This window comes from Momordica charantia, assembly GCF_013281855.1.
Source record: "Momordica charantia cultivar OHB3-1 chromosome 11 unlocalized genomic scaffold, Mcharantia_2.0 BLBB01000011.1, whole genome shotgun sequence".
Taxonomy (NCBI): Eukaryota; Viridiplantae; Streptophyta; class Magnoliopsida; order Cucurbitales; family Cucurbitaceae; genus Momordica; species Momordica charantia.
In genome coordinates, this window is record NW_028275159.1 from 18,314,701 (window position 1) to 18,333,687 (window position 18,987).

The 18,987-nt window shown below is 37.8% G+C and overlaps 2 protein-coding genes across 4 annotated transcripts; both read right to left on the reverse strand.

The window, feature by feature from the left end:
• Positions 1–7,256: 7,256 nt before the first annotated feature.
• LOC111019621 (RNA polymerase II transcription elongation factor) lies at positions 7,257–17,436 on the reverse strand. 3 transcript variants are annotated; one of them, XM_088119891.1, is made up of 6 exons: positions 17,023–17,436; positions 13,915–14,032; positions 12,893–13,079; positions 12,368–12,738; positions 11,967–12,009; positions 7,257–7,949 (listed from the first exon to the last, which is right to left on the reverse strand). In XM_088119891.1, the coding sequence occupies exons 3-6, from the start codon at positions 13,008–13,010 to the stop codon at positions 7,510–7,512; spliced, it is 972 nt and encodes a 323-aa protein (XP_087976017.1). In that variant the 5' UTR covers positions 13,011–13,079; positions 13,915–14,032; positions 17,023–17,436; the 3' UTR covers positions 7,257–7,509. The 3 variants fall into 3 exon arrangements, with proteins under 3 accessions (XP_087976017.1, XP_022151707.1, XP_022151706.1); XM_022296015.2 differs by lacking the exon at positions 13,915–14,032 and having other exon boundaries at positions 17,032–17,436; XM_022296014.2 differs by lacking the exon at positions 13,915–14,032.
• LOC111019624 (uncharacterized) lies at positions 13,916–16,290 on the reverse strand. Its single transcript, XM_022296019.1, has 4 exons — positions 15,856–16,290; positions 14,844–15,758; positions 14,497–14,652; positions 13,916–14,032 (listed from the first exon to the last, which is right to left on the reverse strand). The coding sequence occupies exons 1-4, from the start codon at positions 16,288–16,290 to the stop codon at positions 13,916–13,918; spliced, it is 1,623 nt and encodes a 540-aa protein (XP_022151711.1).
• Positions 17,437–18,987: the final 1,551 nt, after the last annotated feature.

An 18,987-nucleotide genomic window follows, 5' to 3' on the forward strand; every position in this document is an offset into this window, starting at 1 on the left:
CTACTAATCATCCATGAGGTTTGATTGGTCACCTATAAAAAACTTAGTCTGTGGAAACATATTTTTTGTTCGAGAGTCAATTGAGCGTAGGGAAGGTGTTGACAGCCTATGACACCCATTAAAAAACGGTTACTAAATTTTGTCATAAATTATCTAGTTACATTATTTGGTCCAAAATAAAAAATAATTTTGTGTTTTAATTTAAATGTCTATAATTTATTAATTCACATTTCACGATAAAACATTAATTAACAATTATAAGTGACCCGAACGTCATTAGAAAAATTTGAACACCTTGGAAAGATTTCAATATCCATCATTGGAGTTTTTGAAATAAATAAATAATTTGAAAAAAGAGATAAATAAAAAAAGTTTATACTTCTAAGTGCATAAAGGCTCAAACTTGGATTGTAGTCAACACCGATGTCTCCTACTATGGCAAAGCCTATAGGAGCAAAAATTGGGAAAAAAATATATATACTTTTTAAGAATTTCCTTAAAAATGATTTTTTAAAAAAAAAAAAACTCAAATTCACTAATTTAACGAAATTCATTTTAAAATCAAAACAAAATCTTTTACTCTTTTCCAAAAAGAAACTTATAAAAAAAACTTTTATTTTAAAATTCACCCTTTTATTTATTTTACATTTTAAAAAATTGCTTAAAACTTAAAATAAAATCTTTCTTTTAAAACTCATCTTAATTTATCAAAAAAAATAGATAAATAAATAATAACTCTTTTTATTTAAAAAAAAATGTATTTATCAAAATCTCTTATTTTATTTTAAGAAACTTATTTTCAAAGGTTTTCTTTCCTTTAAAAACCCTTGGTAAACAATATATTTTCTTTTTTAAAAAACTTTCTTTCCAAAAATATTTTCTTGTCCTTATTTTAAAAAAACTTTTTTTCCAGAAAACTTTCCTTAATAAAAAGAAGTTTTCTTTTCAGGTTTTTCCAAAACAATTTTTTTCTTATTTAAAAACTTCTGAATCCGCATGTTCTCACCTAGGTGGTGTAATATAAGTCATCGGAATATCGTTGCAAGTCACCAAAATGTTGTCATTGGAGGTTGTTGTCGCCACTGTCGTGTGTGAAAGTTGCTGTCGCCACTATCGTGTATGAAAGTCGTTGTCGGTCTGCCACTGTGGAGGTATTGGAGTATAGGAATTTGTGAAGAAATGCTCGATCTTGTTGCTATTGTCGTGGGTCACCGGAAAATACGTCGGAAACGGCCACTATCCAGTCCTGCTGGGTTTGCTGCTAGCCGTGGACGTCATCAGAGTTTTGTAGATGTAACGCCCTAGGCCTAGGATTTTGAATCTGGATTCGGCCCTAATCGCTCCGACGTTCTCCTGCAACCTAGCTGCACCACCGTCTAGTTTTGAGCTACTTAGAAAAGCGTAGACTATCCTTACAAACTAACACGAGTCCTTTTAGCATGCTTTGTCCATGTGCGGAGTTCTTACGATTGAGTTATCGAAAAGGAAGGTGCACTTTGTTAGTATAGTTAGTGACTATCAATTATTTTAAGCATTTCTTGACCATTCTTCCATGATTTCAGGATCCCTCCTATTCGGATGTGGTATCGGATCATTTATGTATCTCTCCTCTCTACTCGGATGTCATAGTAGATCTACTATTGTCGGGTCTGTGGAGGTTGCCGGAAATCGCCGAAAAGGGATTGTGCTGTTTCGTGTTATGTTGTTTGCGCCGCTTGGATCTAAGGTCGTGGGTTGGAGATGTGTAGTTTGCACAGATCTGGGTGTCGGGGTTCATGGTCAAAGCTCGCTACTATGCTGCTACCGGAGATCATCGAAGTCGTCGAGTTCGTGGGATCTGTTGGTCACCAGACTCTGTTTGTTAGAGGATGCTGCCAACGTTCGTGAGTGCCCGCTAGAGCTGTAGATGTGACGTGAGAAGGAAGGGAGAAAATATTGAGGAAAAGATAGAGATGGAGGAAGAAGATGAGTTGTAGAGAGAGAAAGAAAGAGAAAAGAGAAAAGAGAAAAGAATGAAAAAGAAAAAAGATAATAGGTGGTTTTGAGAAACAAAATTAAATGGCTCTTTCTTTACTCTCTATTTTGTGTCTTCTCCTACTATTGAAACATTCTCTTAAATACTAAAAAGCAACAGTAACCTAGGCTAAAGTAAGTAAATTACAGAAAGGGGAGAAAGAGCAGGAATAAGAAAATGCCACGTTAGTGGGCTTTGACAAGAGAAAAGAAGAATCAAATCAAAATTTTAAAAAAATCTTTTAAAAAAACCTTTATTATTAAAAAAAATCTTTTATTTAAAATCAAAATTTTTTAATACAAAATCTATTTTTTTAATTTAATTAAAACATTACCTTAAAAACAATAATAAAGTAAACTTTTGTTTTTTTTTCTTTTTTTTATGAAAATAATTAAATAGTAAACAATAAAAAATGAAAAAAAAAATTGAGTCAAACCAAATACGGTGTTTACAAAAAGCACAGTAAACAACATAGGAAAATTATTAAAGTTGATCCAAGCAAGGGTTGAGTATAATAGGATTGATACAATAGGTATACAATAATCTCTTAATTCAATAGGCCTCAACAAACACCATTCTCGCTCATGTAAATCAAAGGACATGACCTCACAAGCAATAATTGATAAATCACTCAAGATTAAGATCGAGTTGTAGGAAATAGAACAAAAAATTAGATGAAACACAATTGTTGTGTCATGAGATGAATCACTGCCTTGAAAACAATTTCGGTATGACCACGGTTCTAAATCGTATATAGTCGGTTGCTCCCAAAGGTTAACACAACTTCGAACTCAAGCGTGCACTCGCCGGAGCTAGATGGAATCAAAGAACATGCTCAGTAATTTTTTGTCAAAAAAGATTTAGGTCTTACTCTCTGCCAAATGAAAACAAAAAGAATTGTTTGTAAAAAAAAATGAAATGTTTTAAATGGCTTAATTAATTGAAACGTTACAAAATGAATTGAAACGTTTAACAATTAATTACCCAAAAATAAAGCGTTTTTCAAAACCATAAAAGTGATATTATTTTACCTTTTGTCAATACACTTTGTCATTCCCAATCACATATGATCATCTTATGAAATTAATTATCTTATCTTTTAATGGATTTACAAAGAAAGATTAAATACTTCGCAGTCCAATCTTATACAAACCCATTGTATATAATACCCCCACTCACATGTCTCCACATGAACAATTTTGAATCAAATCATCTATAACATTTACAAAGTGGATTGTAACAATAGTGTTACCAAGATAAGGCACCCAACCATATCTATATACTATAGACTCTTTAGGTTATAATTTGAACACGATATTGTTGTATGTCAACTACATACTATTCAAAATTCTATTTATAACCTTGGATTTTTACAAAATTGGATAATATTTGCACATAACAAAGTAAATAAGATAATTACTTTATTCATAAATAATTGAAATTTACAAACTAAGAGACTTTAGGGCATAAATCCTAATAATCTCCTACTTGTACTAAAGCTAGTGGGACATGTATCGTAGGGCATACTTTATACTCAACATTTTCTCCCCACTTGCTCTAGAGGAGATGTGACATAACTCATAAATCTAGATACTCTATATGACTCTCAAACACTTTAGCTAGAGAGTCTTCGTAAATAGATCAGTTCAGTTGTCTGAAAATGCCATCATATGGGTGACAATCACGTCTCCTCTTTGCATAATCTCTCTTATAAGATGATATTTTCTCTCTATATGCTTCCCTCTTTTGTGGCTTTTAGGTTCCTTGGAGTTTGTTACTGCACCACTATTATCACAATAGATAGTGATGTGCTTATCCATATTTAAAACAACTTCCAAATCCGTTAGGAACTTTCTGAGCCATGCTGCTTCCTTTGCTACTACATACACAACTACATATTCTGCTTTCATGGTGGAGTCGACAACATAACTGTGTTTAATACTCCTCCACACTATGGCTCCTCCACCTAGAGTGAATATTGATTCTTATGTGGATTTCCTCGAATCCTTATAGGTTTGAAAATTAGAGTCAGTGTATCCTGTAAGGATTAAATCTTTTGTTCCATACATAAGAATATAATTTCTCATTCTTCGTAGATTCTTGAGAATGATTTTTACTGCAATCCAGTGGTCATATATAGGATTTGACTAATATTTGCTGACTATTCCTACTGTATGACATATGTCTGGTCTCGTGCATAACATGACATACATAAGACTACCTTCAGCTGAGGTATAAGGGATCCGTCTCATTTCCTCAACTTCTTGAGGTGTCTTAGGACGCCGTCTCTTAGACAATGTGATTCCATGCCTGAAAGGTACATTACCTTATTGGAATTTTGCATCGAATATTTAACAAGAATCTTGTCAATATAAGATGTTTGAGAAAGTACTAACGTTTTGTTCTTACAATCCCTTATTATTTGGATTCCTAGAACAAATCGAGATTCTCCCAAATCTTTGATTTTGAATTAGTGAGCTAACCAATTTTTAAGGTTGGTTAGAAAACTCATATCATTTCCAATGAGCAGGATATCATCCACATGAAGGACAAGGAAAGCTACATTTTTCTTGATGATTTTCTTGTACACGCAAGGTTCATAGCATTTTGTTCAAAACCAAATGATTTGATAGCAATATCAAATCTAATATTCAAAGATCTACGTAAATGTTTCAATTCATAAATGAATCGTTTTAGTTTGCAAACTTTTTGCGCTCGACCTTGGTTTATAAACCCCTTTGGTTGATTCAGGTATATGGTCTCTTCAAGATTGTCATCCAGAAAAGCAATCTTAACATCCAATTGTTATATCTCATAGTAAAAATATATGGCAATAGACAAGAATAATTAACTTAAGCATGGCAACAGAGGAGAAAGTTTCCTTATAGTCAACTCCCTCCCTTTGAGTCTAACCCTTTGCCACTAGTCTTGGTCTAAAGATTCGTACCTTTCCATCTACACCTCGTTTTCTTTTGTAAATCCATTTACAACCTACGAGTTTCACCCCATCCGGAAGATTTACAAGTTCCCCAACGTCATTCATTACTTCCTTAAAAGTCAATGGATCGATATCATTATCTGCTATGACCACTTGAACTTCAGTTAAGCCCATGTAACGATTAGGTTGTATCACAATCCTCCCATTATGACAAGACCTAATTCTTGACATGGATATATCTAACTTTCAAATGCTATGATGTTATGAATGACTCTTGTTGAGTTGTAGCTCTTTTAAGCTACTCTAATCCAAGCTAACCATCAAGTTCCAATGACTTGGTTCATTCGTATTTGGGTAATTTGAGTGAATGGTTAAAATTGGACACCCATTTTAAAAAATGTCCAATAGTATCACATTTTGCACAAAGAGCTCAACTACATTTTAGGAGATTTAAAAATTTGATGATTTTCCAACTTTGCCCCTAATCTATCTGTGTCCCTGCACATTTGAAACCACCTAACATAGATTTGTTTCCCATATTTAAGGGATTTAATTGATTTGATTTTATATCTCCACCTTTTAAATTTTAGTCTTAAAGTGATCTCCCATACCTTTCCTTTCTGCAACAACCAATTAAACGACCAATGAATTGTATCTTATAAACTCTTCGTAGCGATGGATTAAGTTTTATCCTTCCAAGCTCTCCTATCAGCAATAGTGAATTCTATACTAGTCCCATTTCTATATGATGGTAGTTGAGACCAAAACAAATCACTATGCTTTGTCATGATTACAAAAGCTCCATGTATTAGTACCTTTGGCTTGGGCATGGACTGAGGTTATTCTTATTCAATTTTATTGTATTTTTCTTTTCTCTTAATTTTATTCAATTTTCTTTATGTTTGTTTCTCTGTCTCCCCTTCTCATTCTTGTTGAAGTTTGCAACTTAGCCCTTGAAATTACTTTTCTCCTCAAGTTCTTAATTATAGGTCATCATTGTGCTCACAAATCATGGGAACAAGTTAGTTGGGGAAGACATTATAGGTATTGACTTTGTAGATACCAATATTTATCCCAAAATGAAAATGCAACACTGGTACAAACCACTGTAGATATTGACATTGACCTCAAAATGGAAGTGTGACACCCAATGTAGACCATGGCAGATATCGACATTGACTCTAGAAATGGAAGTGGAGACTAGTATAGATATTGACATTTACCTAATAAATGGAAGTGTGACTCCAGTGTAGACCACAACTCACCACCAATGCATGACATTGATTTCATAAATGAAGTGTAGACCACAACTCACCATCAATTCACTAGTAATTATACGTGTATCTATTGATATATAGAGTGTGCATATGTTTCTAAAGTGAATATAGTTTGACAAGACGACTTCACCTGATAAGGTATGTTTGATTTTATTTTATTTCATAATTGTATAAACCCATTAAATATATTTACCCCTCCCACCTAAAAATTTTAAATTTTAGATTTTAAATTTTAACTTAGAAATTTATAACTTTTAGATGTTAGTCAAATTTTGAATAAATTTTTATTTATCTACTTTCAAAATTTACTTTCAATTTCTAAATTAGATTTTAGTTGTTTAAATTTGATTATTTAAAATTGATTCTACAATTAGATGCGTTGTTTTTCAAGATGTTGTAGCAAATAAAATCTCTAAAATTAAGCACATATAGTTATAGGGGTATATTTGTCTAAAATAATATTTTGGATTCTAAAAAAAACTTCATTTAACCATTTACACATAGTTTGGCCATTTTTTAAAACGCCTAATTTATTTTGACTGCGGTTGCCCTTTCATATTTTGGGAATGCAACATCAAAAAACCCAGAGTTTCCATCTATTAATCATAACCTAAAACATGAACAATATTAAAACACCATACAGATTTCGATTGCTAACTGCATTAACTCTTAATTTCAGGTTAAGAGATCACAACTCTTTCAAGTTTCCAATAAACCTCCCATAAGGCTAATAAAGGGATGTCGACTACTATTCCCCAATTAGCATATGAAATTCAATGGCATTACCATCCGGACTGATCCATGGTTAATATACCATTCTCCAAGGCACGAGTCACTGGCACCGACTTCACCGCCACGGCCAGCTGCAGTCACTTGTCAATGGACGCATCCATTGCGAGATGCAGAAGGTACCAGTTTCTAGGGTGGTAGACGACGAGCAACAACCCGAGGACGAGTAGAGGGCAACCACCTTAATTATTTATACAGTTTCTTTAATCTAATCTAAAATGAATCAAGAGGAAGTCGATTGCGGTTGGAAACATCAGATGTGAACTTTAATTTACCTGCATCAGTAAAATCACATGAAACAAAATCACCATATTTGAAACTTTATTTTACAATTAAATTACCCTCAAGAGTTTCTCTAAAGTATTAAAATCAACTCCCGATAAAAAATGAAGTATGAACAATGTAAGGCCCAACGGTAGAGAACAGTTTTTGCATATTTGATTGCCTTAAAGACTGATTCTCAAAGTTTAAGACCCAGAACTTCTTTTCCATCAAATTGAGGTAACTGAGTCCTCATCGCTGTGTTCACTGTCGCTACTGCCGCTGCTACTTCCACTGCTACTACCACTGCCTGATTCGCTGCTACTCGAACTCGACGTCTGCTTGTCCCTACCCTCTGCATTAACCTGAGCTCTAAGGGCTTCTGCAGCATTAGGTCCCTTCTGAGCTTCGTCGCCACTATCATCCACATCAGCAATCTCATCATCGGTATCATTATGATGTGGTACATTTATATCAAATCCAACGTCAATTTTTTCTTCTTCAACATTGTTTCCATCGTCAGATGATACAGACCCAAAAATTTCATCGATATCTATATCTTGATGCTCATCGTCATTATCCATGCCTGGAGAGGGTGAGGGAGCAGACACATTTGGTGGATCTGATGTGTAATCAGCAACCTCTTTACTAGCAGCGACAGAGCTTGCACCTGCCATGCACGTAAGCATATTAAAGATAAAACGCATCAAAGAAAATAATTAGAATGTTCATGAATTGAGGGCTCACTTGTTCATGTTCAAAGATTTAATTAAAACGCAGTGCTGATTGAGTTGGAACACTTCAAGAAACATCAGAGATTCATAACAAGCCAGAAATTGTCTAGATAAGCAAGAACCATGTTCTGAAGCTAAAGATAACAAACCAGGGACACCACTATATTGCCGCCCCCTAATTTCGAAGAAAATGCCACGCTAGAGGCACATTTTAACCACTTAATAACCGCCCAGTAGTAAGGAAACAAACAAGTAGCTGAAAGATCTATACTTCATCTCATAGGCATTCAATATCTCTTTCGGGAAAACCGCACTTATGGAGTGATAAATAGAACACATGAGTACATCTGAAATTCTAAAAGAGAGATGTATTTATTTCTGGGAAGAAGGGTGTTTTAACAAATGCATTGAAACATCTAGCAAACAAGATCCCAAAGTTTGTCAAACCTATTGAAGCTAGATCGAATATAAATATGTAGTTTGGCCTTTTCTCCGGTGCAAAACAGGTTGTTCAATATCTTACGTCATACTATCAAATCATTGTCCAAAAAAATTAAACAAGAATCTAAAAACTAAAAGGAAAGAACATATAAACAAATAGTTACTAAAAAATCTGATCAACACTTCAATTTTCAAACAGAAAAATAATCCATTAAAGTACACTTTTCGACTTTCTCCGCTCAGTAATGATGCAAGTCCTGTAAGAACTGAATCTTGCAGAAAATATTACCTCGAGACTTCATGAGCAGCAATCATCTTCATATTGATAAGTAGTGACTTCCCAAAATAAGGTTATAGATAATGAAAAATTTTACAATATATTAACATACCAAACTTTTTTTTTTTTTTTTTGTAAGAAACAAAATAAGTGTATTCAAATCAAGAAGGCCCCTAAAGGGGATACAAACGAAAGGCGGAGGGTAGAGCTAACCCTCCCCAAGCTCTATACAATCACCGCTTTCCAATCTTGTGTAACCAAAAGAAGATTGTAGTTATAAAAAACTTTCTTGGGTAGTAAAGTCCACCAAGAAGCTAGAAGCTTAATATTCACACAAAAAGAATCTAACAAAATCAACTTATCTTCAAAAAGCCGACTATTCTGTTCCTTCCATATCGCCATAAAAGAGCCCGAGCCGCACAATTCCAAAGAACCCACGCTTTGCCCTTGAGTTGCCTTCCTCTATAACCTTCAGCAATGGAATCCTCAATTTTTCTAGGAACGCAAAGAGAGAAATCTAGCAAAGAAGCTATAAAACCCCAAGCTTTGGAAACAAAAGGGTAGTGGAGAAAGAGGTGGTCCACTGTTTCGTTGTTGCTCATACACATTTTGCACACAGAGGGAGAAAGAGTCCAGTGAGGGAGTTTCCTCTGAAATTTCTCTGCGGTATTTATCCCTCTATAGAACAAAGTCCAAATGAAGAATTTTACCTTCTTTGGGACTCTAAAATTCCAAATCAATTTTGTTGGAGCTGAATTAAGTTTAGGAGAAGGGGACGTGAGAGCCATGAAGGCTGAATTGACTGTGAAACGGCCGGATGGGTCCGCTTTCCACCATAAAATGTCCCTTTCATTTCCAATAGCTGCACCTTCTACTTTTTCAGTGAAGTTTGCCCATCTACTCATTTCCTTTTCAAAGAGATTTCTTCTGAAACCGAGATTCCAAGTTGAGGCCTCTGCACACCAACAATCCGCAATGGACATACCTTTCTTGGAGGATAACGCAAACAAATCCAGGAAAGTGGTGGAAAGAGGGGCAGAATCAATCCATGGGTCCTCCCAAAATCTGACTTGGACACCTGAGGAAACTTTGAAGAATGAGAACTTTTGGAAAGCTCTAAGGTTCTCTTGTATGTCCCACCACAATAGAAGAACCACCCGATGGTTTAGTCCACCATCCAAAAGACTCCACATCGTAAATAGTGGCTATCACCCGTCTCCAAAGGCTATCTCTTTCCACTGTGGACCGCCATAACCATTTCATTAATAGAGCATTGTTCCTTAGCCTCAAAGATCCAATTCCAAGGCCCCCCTGTTTATGAGTCAAAGCCGACCAAGACCACTTCACCAAATTCCCCACAGATCTAGAAATCCCACCATTCCATATGAAGTCCCGCATAAGCTTCTCCGTAGACTTTATGACTGTCTCTGGAGCTTTGAGAATCGAAAAGAAGTATATGGGGATGCTATTGAGGACCGACTGAGCAAGAGTAAGCCTACCACCCTTGGAAAGAAGCAAAGATCTCCATTTTTGGAGTCTTTTGTGAATTTTGTCCACCACCGGAGCCCAAAACCTAGTGGTCTTGTGGTTCCCTCCTAGGGGAAAGCCCAGGGAAAGAATCCATTTTGCAACCAAAAGAGGAAGACCAGAAGCTAACCTCTGACCATGTGCAATTAACACCAATCACAGCAGTTTTTGCGACATTCAGAGAAAGACCCGACGCCAATAAAAACACATGAATGAGACCCCACCAATTCTACATTAATTGAGCTGAAAAGAGGCAGAAAATAAGCACATCGTCGGCATATTGGAGGTGAGTCACCTCTAAGGAGCTAGTTCCAATATTGAAACCTTTGAGAATATTCCTCTCATTGCAAAAGTGAATTAATCTACTCAACGCATCACCCACAATCGTGAAGAGAAAAGGGGAGAGGGGATCCCCTTGTCTTAAGCCCCTTTTGGTCTTTACCTTGCCTCTAGGCTTTCCATTAAGCAACACAGAAAAGTTGGTACCTTGCCTCTAGGCTTTCCATTAAGCAACACAGAAAAGTTGGTACCTTGCCTCTGGGCTTTCCATTAAGCAACATAGAAAAGTTGGTAGATGAAAGACACCCTTAATCCACCTACGCCACCGAACTCCAAAACCTTTTGCCTCCGGTTCAGCATCAAGGAAATCCCAGTCTACTTTATCGTAAGCCTTTTCGAAATCAAGTTTGAGGAGGAAGCCTTTGTTTTTCGAGTTCTTCCACTAACTCACTGTCTCAAAAGCTACCATAATAGCATCAAGGATTTGCCGACCTTCCACAAAGGCTACTTGGGCGTCATGAATAATGCTAGGGAGCACTTGTTTTTGTTTCAAACGGGCAGCGAGCACCTTAGCAATAATTTTGTATAAAGAAGTGACCAGACTAATGGGCCTATAATCTTACTGTACGAGGGTTTGAGCTTTTGGGAATCAAACAAATGTAAGTTTCATTAGTCTTCTGCTTAACAATTCCCTTCTCGAAAAAATCGTGGAACACAGTGACCAAATCCGGTTTAATAATGTTCCAAGCCTTTTTCAAAAACTCGTTGCTTATTCCATTCGGACCCGGAGATTTAAGATTGCCCAAATCTGCCACTGCCTTCCCTATCTCATCCTCGTGTGAAAGGATTTTCTAAAAGAGCCATATGAGAGTCTCCGAGGGGAACCCAGTCCAAATTCTCAACATATCAAACTTAAAAGCTTAAATCACCCTATACAGCATAAATCTGCTCCTACATCGATTATTGGCTATAAGTATATAGGTACAAACAAAATGCATGGCTAATCTCTTTGAATTGCAGTAACCAAGGTCTGTTTTTTCATTATCCATCTATCTCATGTTCTCAACAATTGGAGCCATATTTATAACTTTCTGTAACACGGGCTCCTTTTGTCTCTTTTAGTTTTTTGTATTGCCGGTTGTATTCATTCATTAAGAAAAATGAAGAAGATTAGTTTCTCATTAAGATAAACAAGAAGTTGTAAACTAAGATACCAATAACAAGGCAGGAAAAATGAGAAGTGAAATAATAAGACAACCAATTGGGTAAAGCAGTGAAGTAAGGGATCCAGTTTCAAAATTATAGGTAGTGTTTGTTCAGAATCTTTTTCTTAAGCAAATACCATGAAGATAAACAGCCAACTGAGTATCACAAAGTACAAACCAAAAAATCCAAACAAATTATAATAGTATCAGATAAGCATATTTACCTGTATTTCCTGGCTCTCCAATATCTATTCTTTCCACCTCCACCTGTGAATGTAAATGCAGAGCATATTAGAACAATGAAAAGAGAGAGGGAGAGAAGAAAGCTTAATGAAAATTTAGCTGGCATTTAAAAGTACACAACTACTTTACCTACTGTAAGGTTTAGCTACTTTTTTTTTCCAAAATGAAATTGTGAAGTGTTAAGCATACTTTCTCGAATCTTTCCTCCTCGTTGTTGAGATTAAGGTATATCAAATTAATATGAAATTCTTGGCTAACATAAACTAGAAATTAACATAGAATTCCTTCAGCATTATAAGTTTGAACATTTTTCAATTTGATCAGTCTAAAGTGTAAAACAGTATATATGTAATAGGGGAAAAAAATCTTAAAGAGCTCTAACCGGCACCACAGGAAAACTGCTTCGACCCATATGCATTGGTTTGGTAACTTTAGCCACCGGAGGAGATAACCTAGGCTCCGGAACCGTCAAAGAATGGGGGACAGAAGTGGTGATGGACGTGGTAGCGGATTCATCCGCCTGTCGAACGTGCCGTAGATGCGTGACTGCACGATGTAGCCGCTCCAACCGGAATGTCTCGCCGTCAAAAAACAAAACGGCATCATTTTCCTTACAATCCTCACTACTACCAACAAACGCCACATTGGGTCTCCCCAATTGATTGTTCTGAAATTCAACAGTAACCCTATTATCCTTGGTCTTCTTCAACGATCCCGGCTTCGTTTTATCGATTGACGCCGGTTTAAATTCATCTGAAACAATAGTGCATAAACAATTCAAACAACGTGATAGAAAGGAAAAAAAGGGCAAAAGAAAGTCTGAATTATCCCATCCCGCAGTTTCACGGCAAATGAATTTACACCAATCGGGTTTAACTTCAATTTGGACTCAATCTCAATTACTTACATCGGAGAGTGCAGAATTTGTTGGAGGATTCGTCCTTGAAGGATGGACCGAGTGATAGATTATACCACCGTTCGGATTGGGGCGCGGTCTTCGGCTCTTCTTTATTGTCGTTCGCCATTATTGGAGAGAGCTTAGAGGGATAACCAAAGCAAAGTACACTCTGGGATCCAGAAGCGTGTGGCAATACCTAATTGATGGAAGTAGGAATGTTGTTCAGAACCATAAAAATTGATTTCCTTAATACAAAGGAAAATACTGGCTCCTTAACGGTAAGGAGGAATATTGTCCTCACCCATGTTTGACAACTAAGCGAGAAATCCAAAAACAATTTTTTTTTTTTTGTTTAAATAGAATGAGTTGTAAATTTTTCAATGATGGTGGGGACAAGATTTCATCCTAAAGCTTGTGATTTACCTAAGAAGGATGCATATCAATGTAATTTAATCTGTTCTAATATCCCATAGAAAAGGTGAACCTGCTAAGGAAAACTGATTCGATTTATCCTACCCAAATGAAAAATACAATTTGGAAGATTCTGCTATAGGATCCTTGGATAATCCGACAAATCTAAACCTTGCTAGATTTGCCAGGTACGAATATCATTTAGTTAGTTATGAGTTGCCTGTGATTATTTTTAAGTAATGCATATAATGATTTCTAATGCATCAGTACGCAAACTTTTGCGCTAACACTTACATGAGTTTTCATTCATAAGAATCCTTCGTGTGAAGCTGGTGAAATAGGTTTATTGAAAAAGTTTCTTTAAACTATGCCAGTGATAAAATAAGAAAATTGAAAAAGTTAGTCGATTAAATTACTATCTTCTACAAATAAAATGTTAAACTTCTTTTCTCCACATATCTTAAACATTAAAAGCAAGTTCTTATGCTTGTATTGTGCATGACTACATCCCTAATGCCCTATACACGGCATAACATTTTCTATCTAATAAGAGGTAAACGGATAAAAAGTTAAATATGCATCTATGGTGGGTGAAAAGATATGAGGCAGAATTTCTCTACCCTATGGAGTATGTGGCTCAAGTATTGGCATGGTGAGGGGAGCTTCTAAGGTTTTGCTCCAACCATCTTTGGAGTGAAATGCGCTCTTAGAGTGATGGATATGATTATTCTCAGTGTCCTAAAACACAATAGTGCAAGTTTCCAATTTAGATACTACAAGACATCTGAATCATGCTAAACATTCTTTTACAGTAAAGTATAAGGTGTGAGAGTAGGATTTCTATTAGAAAACTTAATTCATAGTTATTCTGCTTGAATGATAAAGCTATCACCTCAACTAAACTCTAGATGCATAATTCGGAATTATGAGGAGATCAACCTAAATCAACATCATTTCGGATCTATAACTGTATATTGACTCTTTAGCCAACTTTTTTTTTTTTTCCAATGAGAAACTGCACTTTCGTTGAGAGAAATGAAAAAAGAAGATACACAAAAAGGACATACAAAAAAACAACCTGGCAAAGAAAACCCTTATAAGAACGGGCTCGAATCCAAAAGAATAAGACCTAACAGATAATTACAAAAGGCCTTAGTGGCCGAACCCCATAAGGAAGTATTAAACCTAATGAGGTCCCAAACAGAATCCACAGATTTCTCCACACCCCTAAACAACCTATTGTTCCTTTCCAGCCAGATACCCCATAAAGAAGCCAGAAAGCACGCTTGCCAGAGAAAGCGGCCTCTATTACGAAAGGGGGGAATAACAACACTTCCTCCATCATCGCCCTGCAATCTCTGGAACAAACCCAAGCAATACCAAAACCTCTAAAAAATCAACACCACAACTCCTGCGCAAACTGACAAGACCACAACAAATGCTCAAGATCTTCCGCGGCATTCCTATACAGAACACACCACTGTGGGCGCAGGCAAAAGGAAGACATCCTTTGAATCCGATCCAAGGTATTGACTTTACCAAGTAATACTTGCCACCCAAAGAACTTAATCTTCTTTGGAATTTTAATCTTCCAAAGAGACGTAAACCAAGGGGTCACCAGGGACGGAGAAGAGGAAGAAGAGAGAGAAGCCAAAAAAGATGAAGAAGACGGGGAAATCAGAACCTGGAAAAAAGAGCTACAAGAAAACCCTCCCAAAGGGTTAGGAATCCACACCCTCACGTCTTCCCTCCCAGAGGAGCACGAAACACTAGGCAACAGATCAAGTAACGCGGCAATCTCTAACGATTCCGGATCAGTTAAAGACCGAGAGAGCCCCAGCGAAATGGACGAATCCTCTTCCCCAAAATTCAAAACCTCAGCCACAGAAAGGAGTTTCTTTTCAGACAAAAAGTAAATCCGAGGGAACGCAAGACTTAAGGGTTTATTGCCTAACCAAGTATCCTCCCAAAAGTAAGCATTAAGACCATCCCCCACAGAAACTCGAAGAGAAAGAGAGAAAACGGGGAAACATGACGCAATAGCCTTCCAGGGATTGAAATTGCTCACCTTAGACCCACCTGCCAGAATCCAGTCAGAGGGATGTCGCTCATACTTACTCACAATAATCTTTCGCCACAAGGCGTGAGGTTCGTGGAAGAAACGCCATAACCATTTGGCCAGGAACGCCTCATTCCTAAGTCTCAAGTTTCCAACACCCAACCCTCCCGCTTCCAAAGGCTTGGACACCTCTTTCCAATTAACAAGATGAGCCCCACCCCCCTCCTCCACACCTTCCCAAAGAAAATCCCTCATAATCTTCTCTAACCCTTCAATCACTTTCACAGGGATCCTGAAAAGGGACAGATAGTAATTTGGAATGCCTCTCAAAACAGACTGTATCAACGTGAGTCTCCCACCTTTCGAAAAGAAAGCCTTCTTCCACGAAGAGAGGCACTTCTGAAACTTTCCAACATCGGCGTCCAAAAGATAGCAGACTTAGGGTTATGACCAAGAGGAAGATCGAGATACGAGGAGGGAAACTTGCCTACTTCGCACCTACCAAGGTCGCCCACTCACTAAGTTTACCATCCTCACAATTAATGCCCAATAAAGAACTCTTACCCCTGTTTATCTTAAGACCCGAAATAGCTTCAAAGAAACCAAGGAGGCCATTAAGATTCTCAAACGCCCTAAAATTACCGGAGCAGAAAAGAAGGGTATTGTCAGCAAACTGGAGATGCGAGAGACAAGCTTTCTCCCTCTCCACTTCAAAAGCTTCCAAAGCCTCTTTCTCCACTCCAACTGAGATAAGCCTACTCAGGATATCCACCACAAGAATAAACAAGAATGGGGACAAAGGATCACCTTGCCGGAGACCTCTTGAGGCTAAAATTTTTCCTCGAGGTCTCCCATTCACCAGGATAGAGTAGTTTACCGATCTAATGCAATTCCAAATCCAACCTCTCCATTTGTACCAAAACCTTTCTTCATCCATTAATTATGCAAAAAAACCATGCGCCAACAAAAATGCCTTGATACCGAAGCACATTACTCAATCCTATTTTATTCCTGCTTTTATTTGAAAATAGAATATCGAAGCATATAGAATTAGTTCGAAAATCCAATTATTTATGAATTCAAACTAATGAATTTTAAACCTCAAATATCCACAAAATTATAGAATTATAAACTTTAAACACCCATAATATTTGAGAATTACACACTTGAATATTCACAGTAATTTTCGAACATGAACAAGCAGTTTATGAATGTCTGCGGTGGACTTGTACCAAAGATTCTAAATACCCAAATTTCAAACATCTACCATCACAAATTCAGATTTCACAACATTTAAGAATTATTAACTTAAAACACCCACAACCACATAATTTCAGAATCACAAACACCCACGATATTCCAGAAACATAAACTCATTAACAGTCCAGAAATTTCTAAATTTCAGCAGACGATCACTAAAAGTAGTCCAAGAATCCTCAAATTTTAACAAAAACATAAACTCTCCAATAATAACCCTCAATTTACATCCAACATAAACTCATAATATAGTCCAAAATCACCACAAATTTACTCTTATACAAACAGTTGAAATAGCAACTAATTTAGAACAGAAATCTCATACAAACATTCACTCACAAAGTTTTTCAGAATCAGAATATTTCGGAATCTTAATACAGTTCAACTATTAAAAAAATTTAGAATCGCTCACCTTACTCACCTACGTTGCTTAATCACCGGAGTGATGGTAATCGCTAATCCAGTTGTCGTGAGTCTGAAATTATACAAGATCTGGTTCGTCGGAGGATCGCCGGATATGTCACTCCGGGAGAAGAATCGCTGGAAGGGGGTTATCGGGTCTGCACGGTCACCGCCCCACCGCTGGGATCTGCCGCCGTCGAACGTCGGGGCACCGCCGCCGCTCGTGATTGCGCCGTCGGATTCCGCCGCCGCCCAACGGAGACGGTGACGCCGGATTTCGTGGACGAGCTGCCGCTTCTTGTGTCGCCGGAGCTCGTGAAGAGGTAAGAAAGAGGGTTGTGGTGGGGGCTAATTTTTAGAGAGAGAATGAGACGGAGCATAAGAAAATATTGAGCTTTTTTGTGTAAGTTGGAAAATGAAGAGAGAATAAAATGCGAAAGCATAATGAAATTTTGGCCTCTTTGTTAAGTTTTACTTTTTCCATCCTCCCTGGATATAAATTTTTTTAATATAGTTTTTTATAATAAATTTCAAATTTAAATGAATATATTTTTATTGATGTCTAAATATTAAATTGTTGACGGTGAATTTAGACGAAGGGCCTCGTGGTCTCTGGACGAGCAGTCCGACCTTGGATCCACTGGACCTCAAATCAAATAACTCGACGTCGGTACGGTGTCCCACCTAATACAGTCTGACGCTCAAGTTAGTACGTAATCGGAGTAAAGATAGGAATAAGACACTGGAGATATTAGTGACAGGTTTTTCACTTACTTGGTGAGGATAATCGTCCTTCCTTTTATAGTTCCGGAGGGCCGACAAGGAAGGACGACGGTTAGCGGTGGCAGGGGCGTCGCATGCTGTACGGTTGGAAAGAGGAAGGTACATTCCCGACAGCTACAGGCTAGTCTCGCTGCCTGCGCCTTCTAGACATGTCGCCCAGGGCTGCAGGATGTGCCCGTCGTACCGACAGCATGTGCCGCCACCTGTGGCCACGTACGGGGCATAACCGTTTATAGTCCTTCATCCTGTCTTGAGCAAACGCGTCTTCTGCTAGCAACATCCTCTCTCAGAAGGTGGTTCTCAGTGGGCCCACGCTCGCGAAGAGATGAATGCGTGTCCTGTTCAGACGTTACTCATAACAGTTAGCCCTCTTTCGGGGTTAGGCCACTTTGTAGATTAGTGGGCTGGACCCAAAAGCGTTTGAAGTCGGATAGGGTGCGTGGGCGTTCCATTCGTATCTCTACGGATCGATTTGTGGGGTCCATAAGTTACTATGACCGCATAGATTAGTCGTTGGTGCGTACGGTCGTTTTGATGGGAGGACACTCGATTTGTAGGGCTCACAAGTTACTGTGACCGTGTAGATTAATCATCGATGCGTATGGTCGTTTTTATGGGAGGACACATGTTCGCTGTTGTTTCATGGGCGATCGCATCCCTGGTGTCATTTTCGAAGCGGCCGGGTCAGCGGCAACGATCTCCGAGGCTGTTGGGATCCGAAACGGCGCTCAAAGATCTTTTTAAATCCATCTGCAGGCGAGGTGATGATCACCCCCTATTTGTAGCCTTTTGCTTGTTCTAAATGAAAGACGAGACCCTTTGATATTACTGTTATTTTGCAATGTCTTCAATGGTTCCCTCCCCCAGTAACTTTCTTATCACCTCTAGGAGGAAATTCACTGTTCCTGCTTGGAGACTTATTTGGGATGTCCGTTAAATTTTAGCAAATACGTCTGAGTGGGAGCCCTGGTTGGCTGCAGTATTCGAGGAGATGCCTTAGAGTGTTCCTAAAAAGGCAGGAATTCATCCGAGTTGGAGCTCTTGTTGGCTGTTCCACTCAGGAAAATGCCTTGGAACATTAGTTCTCTAGAGGCTTGCTTGCGGCCGAGTGGTGCCACGTGGACTATTCGGACTCGGGGGCAACCTTGGAACTAACTTAGAGTGTTCCTAATTGAAGTGTCGTGATGCGACC

Coding starts and splice junctions, on each gene's coding strand:
- LOC111019621 (XM_022296015.2), bottom strand. CDS start 13,010: ATGGCGAACGACAATAAAGAAGAGCCGAAGACCGCGCCCCAATCCGAA. Junction 12,739..12,892: donor CAAATTCTGCACTCTCCGAT/GTAAGTAATTGA, acceptor CTATTGTTTCAG/ATGAATTTAAACCGGCGTCA. Junction 12,010..12,367: donor GCAGTTTTCCTGTGGTGCCG/GTTAGAGCTCTT, acceptor TTACATTCACAG/GTGGAGGTGGAAAGAATAGA.
- LOC111019624 (XM_022296019.1), bottom strand. CDS start 16,290: ATGGATGAAGAAAGGTTTTGGTACAAATGGAGAGGTTGGATTTGGAAT. Junction 15,759..15,855: donor TTAGTGAGTGGGCGACCTTG/GTAGGTGCGAAG, acceptor GATGTTGGAAAG/TTTCAGAAGTGCCTCTCTTC. Junction 14,653..14,843: donor TTAAGTTCTTTGGGTGGCAA/GTATTACTTGGT, acceptor GGTTTGTTCCAG/AGATTGCAGGGCGATGATGG.